The sequence below is a fragment of the Crocuta crocuta genome, unplaced genomic scaffold (genome assembly GCF_008692635.1).
Source record: "Crocuta crocuta isolate KB4526 unplaced genomic scaffold, BGI_CrCroc_1.0 scaffold271, whole genome shotgun sequence".
NCBI lineage: Eukaryota > Metazoa > Chordata > Mammalia > Carnivora > Hyaenidae > Crocuta > Crocuta crocuta.
In genome coordinates, this window is record NW_027527824.1 from 1778390 (window position 1) to 1795602 (window position 17213).

General features: G+C 38.5%; 1 protein-coding gene across 1 annotated transcript in view; it reads right to left on the bottom strand.

Annotated features, from left to right (window-relative positions):
- Positions 1-17213, bottom strand: part of RNF169 (ring finger protein 169) — a 101192-nt gene that overhangs the window by 23633 nt on the left and 60346 nt on the right. Inside the window, exon 6 of the mRNA XM_077777718.1 lies at positions 13118-13236. Coding sequence (XP_077633844.1) covers positions 13118-13236 — 119 coding nt within the window. The remainder of the gene's footprint in view (positions 1-13117; positions 13237-17213) is intronic.

The following is a 17213-nucleotide window of genomic DNA, read 5'->3' on the forward strand; positions in this document are numbered from 1 at the left end:
CCACTTGTGTCTCTATTTGGTATTTGTTACCTGAAAGCATATGTATTTTCATTTGTTCATTTTAAGGAAGAGGGACAGGTCTGCATATTTTAATTTACTCCATCACTGACTGGACATGCATTTATTATCGCCGAGTCTGTCAGTCTCTGTCTCTATCTCCCTCAAATATACCTTATAGTAAGCACCTTAGGTCTCTTCTGATGTGCCCCACTCTGAGCCACAGACTCAGGCTTAAAGTAATTGGATACTAGAAAACAAAATATGTGATTAATTTCTACTTAATTACTACTCAGTGGGAAACAAGATTTTTCTTTTATAGAATCTATTAAAAAAGTATTATCATAAGCTATTATGAATGCATTAGAAGACTGAAATCAACTTTATAATATATAAAACTTTATAATATATAAGCTTTATTAGTGTGGTCCTAGACACCCTCCATCCCATATTAATCATATGGAATCTAATCTATAAAAACAACCACCAGCCAGTCTGTCCCTCTACAGCTCCCAGAGCCCTCTCTCCTATGCTGCAAATTTGGCAAGTTTGACCATTGATTCTGACAAAACTCCAGTTTAACCTACCCACAGCACAAGACTTATTCAAAGTATTTATTGAATGGAGGCTCCATATGCCAGACTCTGTACTAAGCACTGCAACTATAATGGTGAACAAGATGCTATCCTTGGTTGCAAGGGATTTCAAGTCTAGTGGGGAAAAGGGCAGAGGCAGTATAGGGGTCTATAATAGGGTGATGGGGAACAATGAGGTAAAATGGAAAGAGCCAAGAAACCTCAGTTCTAACTCAGATTCCTACTATTCTTGCTATCTACGATCTGGCAAGCAATGTTCTCTCTCTGGGCTTTAGTCTTCTCCTCAGTAAAACAAAGAATTAAGTAAGATAATATTTAAGATCCTTTTCAGAGAGAGGGGCCAACATGGTGGAGAAGTAGGGGGATCCAAAGTTCCCTCGTCTCTCAAACACAGCAGTGTTGAGGCCAAAGGACTTTGAACTACAAGAAAGTCCTTTGTCCTTTTGCTGCTGGGCAGCAAAGTGACAGAGATGCCTCCAGGGACCCATTGGGATAACCTGATGGGCCACAGGTGCATGACTGCAAACTGGGAGAGATAAAATGGGCAGCAGAGGAATGGAGGGAAGTGATCCCCTTCTGTGGAGAGCCAAAGGGAAGAGAAAGAGAGTCTGGGGAAGCCTAAGACTGTATCTGGACCAGAAAAAAACAAAAAACAAAAAACAAAAAAACCCATAGACCGGGACAGAGAAAGATCCAATCTCTAACTGCGGGACTTTCTCCTGCCTGAGGCTGGCTGCCCTGTTCATGCAGCTTGGGAGGAGGGGAGCCAGCCTTGGCCAAGGTAACTAGTTCAGAGGCACAGCCCACAGTGGGAGAAAGCAGTACCCTCCCTGGAGTGCTGTGGGAAGAAGGTACATATCCACTCAAAGGGCAAAGGCTGTCTGTGCCCACCAGCTAGAGACCATATATTGGGCTGCATGGAGTGGCACTTCCCCAAAACAGGGGTGGATGGTGTGGGAACCTTAAAGACATTGGGGTTAAGTCCCAGCCAAGCGCCATGAGACATGGGAGTCGGCAGAGCAGGGCAAACGGCCTCGTTCACACCCACGGCACAGTGAGGATGGCTTGATAGTGGTTTGGAACATCTGGTTTTCTCCCTGCTTGAGGAAATGGACAGTGGGCCCACAGAAGAGGCAAGACCCACCTACAACAAACCATGCCTCTCCCCACCTGGTAACTGCAGATCTTCTGGAGTGACATTGACACTAATGAACCAGACAGACCCTCCTCCAGACTAGAGCTGTTGCAGTGCCTGATTTAATTCTCAGACAATTTTTATAGTAAACATATATATATATACACTTCCTTCCTTTTCTCCTTATCTCCTCCCTCCTCTAGTCTGGTTAATTTGGTTGATGGTTTATTTAAGCAGACATATTTAACCTGTTCTTTTTATACATATTCCCTGCCTCCTTCTTTATTTTCCTTTCTCTCTCTGGATTAAGCCATATAGTTTCTCTGTCTGATCAATTTTAATTTTCTTTTTCTCTGCCCCTGTCATTTCTCTCTTTGTATGGGATAATGCTTTGTCCATCAGCACTGCCTCCACCCTATTGTTTAGTTGTAGCTGGTGTTTCTGGTTTTCTGTTTTAGTTTTGTTTGTTTTTGTTTTCTGTTTGTTTTCCTTTCCAGGGCTACTTCAATGAACAAATCAAAGCACACCTGGTGGAGGGTCCAAAACATCACTATGACTAGGGAGATAAAGTAACCAGTCACAACAACAGAGAGCCAAGTAACACTCTCCAAAAAACACCTCCTGAAGGGCCAGGCCCTGGACAGTGTATGATCCCTCTTTAATACAGTAGTGCTTGCAGGTGCAGGGCACATAACAAGCTTGTAAAACATATCAGGGACAGAACACTAGCCAAAATGATGAAATGGAAGAATTCACCTCAAAAGAAATTCCAGGAAGAAATGACAGCTAAAGAATTAATCAAAGCATTTATATAAACAATATAACTGAACAAGAATTTTGAATAATAGCCATAAGATTAATTGCTGGGCTTGAAAAAAGCATACAGAGAGCAGAGAATATGTTGCTGCAGAGATCAAGGAACTAAAAAATAGTCATGATGAATTAAAAAATGCTGTAAATGAGGTGCAAAATAAACTGGAGGTGGAGACAGAGAGGATTGAAGAGGCAGAGGGGAGATTAAGTGAAATAAAAGATAAAATTATAGAAAAAGATGAAGCTGAGAAAAAGATTAAAAAATTCTGGACCACAGGGGAGAATTAGAAGAGAATTAGAATAAGAGATTCAATGACATGGAACAATATCCATATCATAGGAGTTCTAGAAGAAGGAAAGAGAGAGAAAGGGGCAGAAGGTGCACTTGAACAAATCATAGGTGAGAACTTCCCCCATCTGGGGAAGGAAACAGACATTGAAATCCAGGAGGCCCAAAGAACTCTCTGCAGACATAACTTGAATCAATCTTCTGCATGACATATCATAGTGAAACTGGCAAAATACAAAGATTGAGAGAGAATTCTGAAAATGGCTACGGATAAACAAACCTTAACCTACAAGGGTGACACACAAGGGTAGTAGCAGACCTATCTACTGAAACTAGACAGGCCAGAAAAAAATGGCAGGAAATTTTCAATGTGATGAATAGGAAAAATCTGCAGGGAAGAATCCTTTATCCAGGAAGCCTGTCATTCAGAATAGAGGGACAGTTAACGGTTTTCCCAGACAAACAAAAAATGAAGGAATTCATCATCGCTAAACCAGCCCTACAAGAGATCTTAAGGGGGATTCTGTGAGTGTAATGTTGCAAAGACCACAAAGGACCAGAGATAATCACTACAAGCATGAAACCCTACACAGATAACACAATAATTTTAAACCCATATCTTTCAATAATAACGTTGAATATAAATGGACTAAATGCTCCAATCAAAAGACATAGGGTAACAGAATGGATAAAAAACAAGGCCCATCTATTTGCTTTCTACAAGAGATCCATTTTAGAACCTTCAGATTGGAAATGAGGGGATGGAGAACCATCTATAATACTACTGGAAGTCAAAAAAAAAAAAAAGCTGGAGAAGCCATACTTATATCAGATAAACTAAATTTTAAACTAAAGGCTGTAACTAGAGATGAAGAAGGACATTATATCATAATCACACGGTCTATCCATCAAGAAGACTTAACAATTACATATGTTTATACACCGAATTCAGAACACCCAAATATATAAAACAATTAATCACAAACATTAGCAATCTTACTGGTAAGAATGTGGTAATCATAGGGGACTTTAATACTCCACTTACAGCAATGGACAGATCATCATCTAGACAGAAAATCAATAAAGAAACAATGGCCCTGAATAATACATTGGACCAGATGGACTTAACAGATATATTTAGAACTTTTCATCCTAAAGCAGCAGAATACACATTCTTCTCAAGTGCACATGGAACATTCTCCAAGATAGATTATATACTGGGTCACAAAACAGGCCTCAATAAACATAAAAGAACTGAGATCATACCATGAACACTTTCAGATCACAATGCTATGAAACTTGAAATCAACCACAGGAAAAAATTTGGAAAATCTCCATATGCATGGAGGTTAAAGAACATCCGACTAAAGAATGAATGGGTCACCAGGCAATTAAAGAAGAAATTAAAAAATATATGGAAACAAATGAAAATACAACAATCCAAATCCTTTGGTTTGCAGCAAAGTCAGTCCTAAAAGGAAATTACAGTGCAATCCAGGCCTATCTCAAGAAACAAGAAAAATCCTAAGGCGCCTGAGTGGCTCGGTCAGTTAAGTGTCTGACTTCAGCTCAGGTCATGATCCTGCAGTTCATGAGTTCAGGCCCTGCATCAGGCTCTGTCCTGACAGCTCAGAGCCTGGAGCCTGCTTCCAATTCTGTGTCTCCCTCTTGCTCTGCCCCTCCCCCACTTGTGCTCTGTGTCTGTCTCTCAAAAATAAATAAACATGAAAAAATTAAAAAAAAAAAAGAAAGAAAAATCCAAATACAATATCTAACAGCACACCTAAAGGAACTAGAAGCAGAACAACAAAGAAATTCCAAAGCCAGCAGAAGAGAGATAATAAGGATCAGAGCAGAAATAAACAATATAGAATACAAAAAAAAAAAAAAAGTAGAACACATAAATGAAACGAAGAGTTGGTTTTTTGAAAAAATTAACAAAATTGATAACTCCCTAGCCAGGCTTCTCAAAGAGAAAAGAGAGAGGACCCAAATAGATAAAATCATGAATAAAAATGGATTTATCACAACCAATCCCTCAGAAATACAAGCAATTATCAGAAAATACTATGAAAAATTATATGCCAACAAACTGGACTACCTGGAAGAAATGGACAAATTCCTAGACACTCACACACTACCAAAACTCAAACGGGAAGAAATAGAAAATTTGAACAGACCCATAACTAGTGAAGAAATTGAATCAGTTATCAAAAATCTCCCAACAAATAAGAGTTCTGGGCCAGATGGTTTCCCAGGGGAATTCTACCAGATATTTATTTATTTATTTTTTTTATTGAGCTTGGACATTTTAAAAAATGTTTATTTATTTATTTATTTTTTTGAGCACTGGGATTTTTATTACCATTTTTTTTTTACAAATAGTTTATTGTCAAATTAGTTTCCACATAACACTCAGTGCTCATCCCCACAAGTGCCCTCCTCCATGCCCATCCCTCCTCCCCCCCACATCCATCAGTCCTCAGTTTTTGTCAGCATTCAAGAGTCTCTCATGGTTTGCCTCTCTCNATATTTAAAGCAGAGTTAATACCTATCCTTCGCAGGCTGTTCCAAAAACTAGAAATGGAAGGAAAACTTCCGGACTCATTCTATGAGGCCAGCATTACCTTGATCCCCAAACCAGACAGAGACCCCACATAAAAAAGAGAATTAAGGCCAATATCCCTGATGAGCATGGATGCAAAAGTTCTCAACAAGATACTAGCAAATTGAATTCAACAGCATACAAAAATAATTATTCCCCATGATCAAATGGGGTTCATTCCTGGGCTGCAGGTCTGGTTCAATATTCACAAATCAATCAATGTGATACATCACATTAATAAAAGAAAGGATAAGGGGCGCTTCGGTGGCTCAGTCAGTTGGGTGGCTGACTTCGGCTCAGGTCATGATCTCATGGTTCGTGGGTTTGAGCCCCGCATTAGGCTCTGTGCTGACTGCCAGCTCAGAGCCAGGAGCCTGTTTCAGATTCTGTATCTCCCTCTCTCTCCCTCTCCCTCTCGCTCCCTCCTCTCTCTCCCTCCCTCTTAGAAATAAATAAAACATTAAAAATTTTTAAAAATAAAAGAAAGGTTGAGAACCATATGATCTTGTCAACAGATGCAGAAAAAGCATTTGAGAAAATATAGCATCTTTTCTTAATAAAAACCCTCAGGAAAGTTGAGATAGAAGGAACATACTTAAACTGAGAGCTTTCCCCCTGAGATCAGGAACATTGACAGAGATGTCCACTCTCACCACTGTTATTTAACATAGTGTTGGAAGTCTTAGCATCAGCAATCAGTCAACAAAAGGAAATAAAAGGCATCAAAACTGTCAAAGAAGGGGCGCCTAGGTGGCTCAATCAGTTGGGTGGCCGACTTCGGCTCAGGTCATGATCTCATGGTTCATGGGTTCAAGCCCCATGTTGGGCTCTGTGCTGACAGCTAGCTCAGAGCCTGGAGCCTGTTTCAGATTCTGTGTCTCCCTCTCTCTCTGACCCTCCCCTGCTCACGCTCTCTCTCTCTCTCAGAAATAAATAAAACATTAAAAAAAATTTTTTTTAACTGGCAAAGAAGTCCAACTTTCACTTTTCACAGACAAGATCCTCTACATGGAAAACCTGAAAGACTACATCAAAAGACTGTTAAAACTGATACATGAATTCACAAAGTCGCAGGGTACAAAATCAATGTACATAAATTGGTTGCAATTTTATACACCAATAATGAAGCAACAGAAAATCAAGAAACTGATCCCACTTATGACTGCACCAAGAACCGTAAAATACCCAGGAATAAACCTAACCAAACAGGTAAAAGATCTGTATGCTGCAAACTATAGAAAACTTATGAAGGAAATTGAAGAAAACACAAAGTAATGGAAAAAAACATTCCATGCTCATGGATTGGAAGAATAAATATTGTTAAAATGTCAATACTACCCGAAGTAATTTACACATTCAATGCAATCCCAATCAAAATTGCACTGGCATTCTTCTCAACGTTAGAACAAACAATCCTAATATTTGTACAGAGCAAAAGACTTCAAATAGCTAAAGTAATATTGAAGAAAACCAAAGCAGGAGGCATCACAATCCCAGACTTTCACCTCTGCTAGACAGCTGTAATAATCAAGACAGTATGGTATTGGCACAAAAACAGACACACAAACCAATAGAAAAGAATACAGAACCCAGAAATGGACACACAAACATGGCCAACTAATCTTTGACAAAGCAGGAATGAGTATCCAATGGAAAAGACAGTCTCTTTAGCAAATGGTGCTGGGAGAACTGGACAGCAACATGCAGAAGAATGAAACTAGACCACTTTTTTACACCATACACAAAAATAAACTCAAAATGGATGAAAGACCTGAATGTGAGACAGGAAACCATCAAAACTCTAGAGGAGAAAGCAGGCAACAATCTCTTTGACCTCAGCTGCAGTGATTTCTTGCTCAACACATCTCCAAAGGCAAGGGAATTAAAAGCAAAAATGAACTATTGGGACCTCCTCCACATAGAAAGCTTCTGCACTGCAGAGGAAACAATCAACAAAACTAAAAGGCAACTGACAGAATGGGAGAAGATATTTGCAAATGACATATCAGATAAAGGGTTAGTATCCAAAATCTATAAAGAACTTACCAAACTCTATACCTGAAAAACAAATAATCAAGTGAAGAAATGGGCAAAAGACATGAATAGACACTTTTCCAAAGAAGACATCCAGACGGCCAACAGACACATGAAAAGATGCTCAGTGTCACTCATCATCAGGGAAATACAAATCAAAACCATCCTGAGATACCTCCTCACACCAGTCAGAATGGCTAAAATGAACAACTTAAGAAACAACAGGTACAGGCAAGGATGTGGAGAAATGAGAACCCTCTTGCACTCTTGATGAGAATGCAAACTGGTGCACCACTCTGGAAAACAGTGTGGAAGTTCCTCAAAAAATTAAAAATAGAACTAGCCTATGACCCAGCAACATCACTACTAGGAATTTATCCAAGGGATACAGGAGTGCTGATGCATAGGGGCACATGTACCCCAGTGTTTATAGCAGCACTTTCAACAATAGCCAAATTATAGGAAGAGTCCATCAAATGATGAATGGACAAAGAAGATGTGGTTTATCTGTACAATAGAATACTACTTGGCAATGAGAAAGAATGAAATCATGCCATTTGTAGCAACGTGGATGGAACTGGAAGGTATTATGCTGAGTGAAATAAGTCAGTCAGAGGACAGATATCATGTTTTTCACTCATATGTGGATCTTGGGAAACTTAACAGAAGACCATGGAGGAAGGGAAGGCGGAAAAAATAGTTACAAACAGAGGGAGGGAGGTAAATCATAAGAGACTCTTAAATACAGAGAAAAAACTGAGGGTGGATGGGGCGTGTGGGAGACGGGAAAATGGGTGATGGGAATTGAGGGGGGAGGCACTTATTGGGATGAGCACTGGGCATTGTATGTAAGTGATGAACCCCAACAACCAAGAGCACACTTTATACACTGTATGTTAGCCAAATTGACAATAAATTATATTAAAAATAAAAAAAACACCCCCCCNTCTTCATTCTAAAAGACTATAACAAAATACCAGCAGTAATAGTCACTGAACTTATCATGTGGCAGAAATCTTGCTGGGTACCATGTACTTAAGATGCAATTTTATATGGAATGGCAGTACTGGCATTACTGCATCACTTTCATTCTTTTTTTTTCATTTTTAAACTGGAAAGAGGATAGATGGTTTAATTATATTCCTTTTTACAGTTATGCCCTATTTCCAAGAAGAATCTTAAGTGTCTTACTGCAAAAATACTTAAAGACTGAGCCTTAACAGAGGATATAGGTCACATTAAGTAATAAATATGGAAAAGTATACAAATTTTTTTTTTTAAATTATAGGCCCTGTTGAGTCATGATGACTGAATTGAAAACTCTGTCCTACAAATATCATATGTTTGCACGTATAGGAGGATTAGGAGGAACCTGACGGAGGAACAAGGGGGAGAAGAAGGGCGGAAATGGTGGGGGAAAGGGAGAGAAGCAAACCATGAGAGACTCTTGAATGCTGACAAAAACTGAGGACTGATGGATGTGGGGGGAGGGGGGGATGGGCATGGAGGAGGACACTTGTGGGGATGAGCACTGGGTGTTATGTGGAAACTAATTTGACAATAAACTATTTAAAAAAAAAAAAAAGAAAAAAGAAAACTCTGTCCTAATTCCTAAACTTCCTGATAGCAACAGCAAAGAGGAAAATATAAGTGGACACGTAGACTTTTGAAAAGACACTACCTCAACAGAGAAAGTTTTTCCAGGATGAGTTTTTCAAAGAATTTGCAATCAGGTTTTTGGTTTGATTCTAACGGGGAAGAAGGGAATGAGGAGTGGAGGAAAATAAATTTAAAGCAATTTTTCAGATATTTAAAATAAAAGTTTAATTTTACAATTATATATCTTATGGTTCAAGTTAATTAAATATTTTTTAAATGTTTATTTATTTTTCAAAGACAGACAGAGTGTCAGTGGGGGAGGGGCAAAGAGAGAGGGAGACACAGAATCCAAAGCTGTCAGCACAGAGCTGTCAGCACAGAGCTGTCAGCACAGAGCCCGATGCGGGGCTTGAACTCACGAACCACAAGATCATGACCTTAGCCTAAGTCAGATGTTTAACCGACTGAGCCACCCAGGTGCCCCTCAAGTTAATTTTTTTCAATTAACATATATTTTGTGATTAACTTAGAAATGATCTTGAATTAACTCTTACTCTGCCTACTTGAAAGAATTTTCACTTTCAATAGGGCTCTAGAATTTTATGAATAGTGTTCCAAAGCTCTCTTTGCTTTGAATTTTTCAAATAAAAAGAAACAGAGTTGTTGGCAAGACTCATTGGCAGAATTAACTAATGGATTCCATCCAAAATAATCATCCTATCAGGCCTACTCACTCTTACTACCAAGCCTTTGGGCTTAAGACAGCAACATTTACAAAGTAAATAAGTAAAACAAATACAGATTGATTTGCTTTAAATACAGTTGTAAAAACTTTAAAAGCTTTGGGGCGCCTGGGTGACTGAATTGGTTAAGTGTGTGACTTCAGCTTAGGTCATGATCTCATGGCTCATGGGTTCGAGGCCTGTGTTGGGCTCCACACAGAATCCCAGCTCGGGATTCTCTCTCTCCCTCTTTTTCTTCCCCTCCCCAAGACTTGTGCTTTCTCTCTCTCAAAATAAGTAAATAAACTTAAAAAAAAAAAATCTGAAAACTTTTATATATGGCCTCTCTTTCAGAAAAGAACTCCAGAGAAGACCTATTCTTCTGTTGTTTGTTGCTTAACACATGGGGGGAAAATGCATGTGAAATATCCAGAAACCATTACTAATGCTAATACTTGTTTTAATGTGGTAAAATATGTATACCATAAAAGTTACCACTTTAACCATTTTAAGTTTACAGTCACAGTGCTGTGCAACATCACCATGCTAATTATTTTTTAATATATCCATATGCTACATCTCATTGTATTAGAGTAAGCAGTTAGTTAAGCTTTAACACAATGCCTGGAGGCCAAGAAAGGAGATGAGGCTTGCTAGCCTAGCAGGGAAGTTAGAGACTGTCTTGGCGGTGGACCAAAAACAAAGCCACAGAAGCCAGATCAAACCAACCAGGCCAGGAGACAAAGAAGGCAAGATAGAGACACAGACCAAGTAAGGGAGAAAAGGTGTGAAATCCTGTTCCCAAGAAATTCCCTCCCCCAGTAATAAATATTCCACCCCCTAGTTAACAACTATCAGTAAAAGAAACCCAAACCCCAGCGTGAGTAGCTCTCCCTCAAGGAGGCATGCCTCCTCTCACATCTTGGAGAGCATACTCTTGCTTTAATAAACTTTCCTACTTACACCGTTCAACTGTTGTGTCTGTGCTATCCTTGAATTCTTTCTTTCTTGCAACAAGACCAAGAGCCTTCGGAGACATCTTTGGGATGGCCTGTGTCAAAGGCCTCAGGGCTCAGGGTCTCCCCAGTTCACCTGCAACAATCTCAGCACTGACATGTCCACATTGTTTTTCTAAGCATCATTTGGAACTGAAATTTAAATATTTTCTTATCTAAGGAAAAAAGTATGTTGACTAAATAAGACAGACAATTCACAATATTACTCGTAATAAATTTTCCAATCTAAGGTTTCCAGGACATCAGCAAACTCTGTCCTAAAAAGATAAACCTACCAACCAAATCCAATGAAGTGCTTTTAATAATTGTACTTTAATAACTGAATTCAGCCCACAACCTTGGATATCTGGGAAAAAAATGAATGCTGAAACCCAGAAATGTGTAAGATGAATCGTAAGCATTCCTTAACAGTAAAATGTTAAGTGAATATTTTCCTATAAATTAGTCCCATTGTGGCTCAATGATATACAGTAAGGGCAAGGATGGGCTGAGGAGCAGGAAAAGAAGATATATTACAGATACGGCAGAGTTACACATAAATGAAAGCATATCCCTGCATAAGGGCTTTATATTTTACCCTTCAGAGAAGAATTTTCTAAGTTCCTTGTTAGGCGTTTTCTAAGTAATGACATATTAACCTGCTACCCCCTTTCAAAGAATGAATTACCTGAGACTGGAATTGGTGATAAGTAATTCACCTGATCAATATCCACTCCAACTAAACTGGGGCAGTTTGACCTTGGCATCATATTTGGATTTTAATACAAATTTCTCTTTTCTCCAAGTCATTTCAAATTATGAGATATTAATTAACTTATCACAGACTGCCTAAAAGCAACATTTATTTGTTTCAGTAAGTATTCATTGTGACTTGATTGGAATGAATGACATGATCTGTTTCTCTTCTCAGTAGACCTCTCTTATAATCATTAAGATATGCCTACTATACGTGGGGGAAATCCATATATACACAATCAGCAACTGAAAAATCCTTAGTCAAGCAGTCTTGAATTTTTTAACTTTAGAGGGCATCTATAGTTCAAGCTCCTATGCATAATGCAAGAGTTTCATCTTTACCATAAATGTAAAGTAAACTGGCTTACATCTCACTTACTAGGCTCTGATTACATCAATCAAACCTAAGTGGCTACAATACAGTGGCCATTAAACAAATGTCAAATGAATGAATAAATACTCTAGGAAAGAGCCTTCCTGGAAGGAGTTGCCATTACCTGCAGAAGGGGGGGGCCTTTAAGGGAAGCCAGAGTTTAATTAATTCTATTCTCAGAATAGGAAAATCAGACTGCTCCAAAAGAATACATACAAAAAGGATTTAGATATAAAAATTACATTATAACAGTATATACGTTATAACAGTCTTAAACTTGGTAGCTTTGGGGGAGTCATATTTATTAGTGATTAGCAATAAAAAGCCTTAAAATAAGTATATCCATAGGGGCAGCAAGAAAGAAAGATCAACTTTATAGTGCTGCTGGGAAGGAAGAGAGGAACCCTAGATATAAGAGTGAGCAATGCTGGCTTTAACCAAAAACAAGACAACAAAATGGCATAAAGATTGTGTCTTTTTGTCTTTATATTAAAACAGAGTTCACAGCATATAGTGGCTGCTCACAAAATGTCTATTAAATGAATTATTCCTTCTTACCTCCTCTCCTCCATTTCTTCTTCCTTTCCTCCTGTTTATTTATCCCTCCCCTTCTCCCTTCCTTCCTCTCAGTCTCTCTTTTCTTCCATTCTTCCTCCTTCCTTCCACCTAGCCCTTCATTATTCCCTCCATCATCCAACATCCACCCAATTTCCCTTCCTTTCCTCCCCACAGCCTGCAAAGTCTAAAAGATCAAGAGATTCCTTGACCAGGGTCTTAACAATTTTGCAGTTTGTCCTCCTGAAACCTATTCAAGATATATTTTAGTTCTAGGCACTGAAAATAAAATCAACTGTGACCTCACTTTGTACTAAGAGAAATAAGTCCAGAGAGAGAAATCGATGGATACTGTCAGCAGAAGCTGGCATTGTTGTTTCTTCCCAGGATAGAAAGGTCACACTTTGCAGCACAGAAATTAGCTTACTGCTACCCTGAGGATACCAGAAATGAGTATAAATTACTTTTTAGATCAGTCCCTTGTTCCTAATCCATATTTGAAAACCCAATTCCCACATCTTTTCCCCATTCCCACCTCTCCCTCCCAAAAGTAGCTACAACAAATACTTTTGCTCCCCTTACCCCCTCCCTTTAGTCTCATACTCCAGAATGAAAGAACCTTGACTGACTTCAAGATCAGTCTCTTACCCTGCCAGGAAAGCTAAGGAGTAGGAGTTGTTCTTGGAAACAAAAGCCGAGCGATGTGTCTGTGTCATCTTGCCTCGGGAAGGTTCTTCATTCTCTGAATCTGAGAGGCGCGCAGGACACTGGCAGAAGACAAGGGAGACAACATTGTCTATATTGTGGTCCCGTGGAATCTCCCATAGCTATTGTTCCACAGCTATTATAGGTCATTTCTCTCTAAGAGCCAATGTTTCCAACTGCCTCTTGGAGATCCCAATCTGGATATCCCAAATAGCTCAAAACTTGATATATCCAAAATTAAACTCACTATTTTCCTCTCTAACCCCGACTACCAACCCAGCTCAAAGGCTCAATGTCATCTATGATTCTTTTCCCTTTCTTCAAAGTCATAACACTGTATAGAGATTTTGAGTACCCCAAACACTTCTAAATATTTTATTTCATTTATGCTTTATATCAGCCCTATTAAGAAGGCATTACCTGTCTTCTACAGATGGCAAGCTGAGGCTCAGAATGTTTAATCTGCATAGGACTGTAGAGTTAATAGGTAGCTAACACTATTACTTACATCCAGAGGATCCGTCTTCAAGTGCCTTCATGCTAGTTCCACTCTACCCCACTCTACTCCTAAAATGCCTTTCAGATCCAACTCCTCCCATGTATATTTATTGTCATTACCTTTCCTTAGATTCTCATCCTCTTTTGCCTGGACTGTTGCAATAATCTATTTACTGGTCTCGTTCTCTCCAGCCTTTCTTCCCTCTAATCCTACCATACTAGTAAGCACACAGATATAATCCTGTTACTCCCCTGCTTAACTGTTGGTGACTTCAGGATAAAGTGGAAACACCTCAGTATGATACAATAATCTTCCTAAACTAGACACAACCTTCTTTTATAATTTTTCTCCCAGCAGTTCTCATAAAGGGAACTCCTTGGGCTCTAGTACAACTAAACTACTTTCTACTCTCCATGTACCTTCACAGACTTTCAAAGCCTCTGCTCTTCTGAACACGCTATTCCCTCTGCCTAAAACTCCTACTCCACATTCTCTGCCTAAAAAAAATACTCACTGGCCCTTCAGAGGCATCTTAAATGTCACTTTCTCTGCAAGGGCTTCTAGATACCCCCTAGAGTCAGCTTTTTCCATCTTGTTGATACTCATTCAGTTACCTTCGTTTTATTTTAGAGTCTTATTTTGAGTCTTTCGATTTACATTTGAAGTTTCTTTACACGTACTTAGAAAAGACGTCTGGAAGGTTATTTACCAAAATGTTTATAAGAGTTATCTCTAAATTGTTAGATGACAAGCAACAATTAACAACAATTTTTGCTTTATAATCTTTGGTAAGACTATAATTGTTATACCAGAGAATAATTGTTTTCCAAGAATTCACATTATTGGTATTAACTATACCATAACAAATCATAATAGACTGTCATGCCCATTTTATTTCCACTCCAAACTGATGACAACAGATGGTAATATCTTCTAGAATAAGCACTTTCTTCCCTATATTTGAATTGAACTTGATAAACATGTATCCAACACCTATGATGTACAAGATAGTGCAGGAGATTTTAAAATAGCTAACACATATTTCCCTTTCTCAACAAACTTACAAATCTAGTAGAGAAATACAAATGCACAACCATAATGTATGGGAGAATGAAATAAATCCTGTAAAAGTTACAAAGTTGGGAGGGCAGAGAGTAGATGACAGAAGTAGAGAAACAAGTGAGGAATCCCTAATAGGTTCCAGGAAGGTGACAGCATTTGAACTGGGCTTGGACAGATTAATAGCTTTTCAAACAGGTAAGCAGGGAGGCATTTCAATTAGATGAAAATGCAAGAGCAAAGACTCTTAAGGAAGAAAAACATAAAGCTATATATTTGGGAGAAAGCAAACAATTCTGTTCTCTAGAATTTGGGGGTATGAACAAGGATGGAAGATCAGTTAGAATTATACTAAGGACTTGAATGTTAGAGTAAGGAATTCTCATTTACTTTCATAGGAAATGGGGAGTCACCAAGTCTTTGGGGGTCAGGAAAGCAAAATGATCTGTTCAGCTCTAATCATAATGTTCTCTCTATAAAAAGAGAGCTGGCTCAGCTGGCTTTCCACTGAGACCACTTGAGTCTCTCGTTGGGCCCCATTTGAATGTAGTCTTGGCTAAAATAAATGAAACTATTTTTTTTAACACAAAAACTCTTAGACATATTTAGAGCAAAATCAGAGCCATTTAAAAGTCTTAAAAAAAAACAGTCTTCAAAAAATACTAAAGCAAACAGAAAAAGAGGTAAAATAGCAAAAATCTAAAACTTTAAGGGTTCATAGGTGAAATATTACTCAATGTGTTTTTGTATATAAATGTTCTGAAACTGACCACTACCAATAAAAACAAGTCTGAGAATTTATACTTCCTAATTCCTTTGAAGATTACAACTAGGTTACAATTACTTTTAAACTTACAAAATGCAGTTGATTTCTACTTCAAAGTTGGTAGTGGCAAAAGAGAAAACAATTAGAGCAATTTCCTGGCCTGAATTAATACTACAGATCTTTTCCGGGAGGAAACTTGGATCTGGCAAGGCTAGAAACAGGTTCTTTCTATCAAAGGACCACAGTGAAGGGTAAGCTCTCTTTGTCAAGACTGGTTTGTCCTAAAAAGAAAGGTGCTTCTGGGTCATTTTGCCCGAGGACTCTAAAGGACAGTCCTGTTGGGGTAAAGAGGCAAAGTTGCTGTCAGAGATCACAGACCACAGTTGGGGCTCTTAGTCAGAAAACATACTATCTGCATAAGACTATCATGTTTTATTCTCGTCATCCTACTTAGACTGCATCCTGTCCCATAGCCGTCTTTTTCCTTCTGTCATTCCCAGTGAAGAGGGCATTAACAGTACACAAGCATCTCCTATTTGCTACACTGAATCTTTTAGAAAGGTGGAACCCTCTAAAATGCAAGTGATTGCTTTTGATAAGAATTTAATAAATGCATGTCAACAGCAGCAATTACCATTGATACAAGAAAGCTTAAATAATTTCATTTCCTGAAGGTCAGGAAAAATACCTTTGCAAAGAGTAAAGCCAAAGCCCAGTGAAATTAAGTAACCTGGCCAAAGTCGTACAGTTTGTTACAACAGTGGGATTTGTTTAAGGAGCAGACTTCTGAAGGTGCAGAGATGTTTTTCCTTCTATTCTATGTTCTCTGTCTTATATACAGCAAAGCTTTATTAATTCCAGCTCATTAGAAAGTTAACCTGAAATACTAACAAGTCTAAATCACAAACTATTCGAAAAGATTATGACACTAAAGACATCGTTAAGTACATACAGCAAGCAACAGAAAAAGGTCTGGTCCATAAGACTTACTAAAGAAAAAAACCCAATTGTAATCAATCCAATTGAGCATTCAATAGGCCTTCTAAAAGTGCTTTCATACATACATTAAACATTATACCATTTACAACCTTTTTGAATAATTTGCTTGGTAAAAAGGTGATGAAAACAATTCAGGCAAGATTTGGCAAGATTAGAAGTCTAGGCTTAGTTTGGGGCGCCTGGGTGGCTTAGTCGGTTAAGCGTCCGACTTTCGCTTAGGTCATGATCTCGCGGTTCGTGGGTTCGAGCCCCGCATCAGGCTCTGTGCTGACTGCCAGCTCAGAGCCTGGAGCCTCTTTCGGTCTGTGACTCCCTCTCTCTCTGACCCTCCCCTGCTCACGCTGTCTCTCTCTCTCCTAGAAATAAATAAAACATTAAAAAAAAAATTAAAAAAAAAAAGTCTAGGCTTAGTTTATACTAAGGATTAGTTAGGATTAGTTTAAACTAAGTAATTTAGGGTGAGTTTAAACTAAGTAATCTGATACTGAAGTCCTACCTTATATCTAGCACTGGGTCGCTTAAGGCATTAAAAACAATAAAGGGAAATCAAATACAAGCTTAAAGGAAACCTAGTGGAGGATATAAGATGTATAAAACTCAAAGGTCAAATCACAACACAGAAGTCAAAATGACAATATATGTGTAAAATTTCCACAAGTAGTATTCTGTACTAGGTTTTCCCCCTCACTCACCTTTTTCCTCTACTGTTCCCTTAA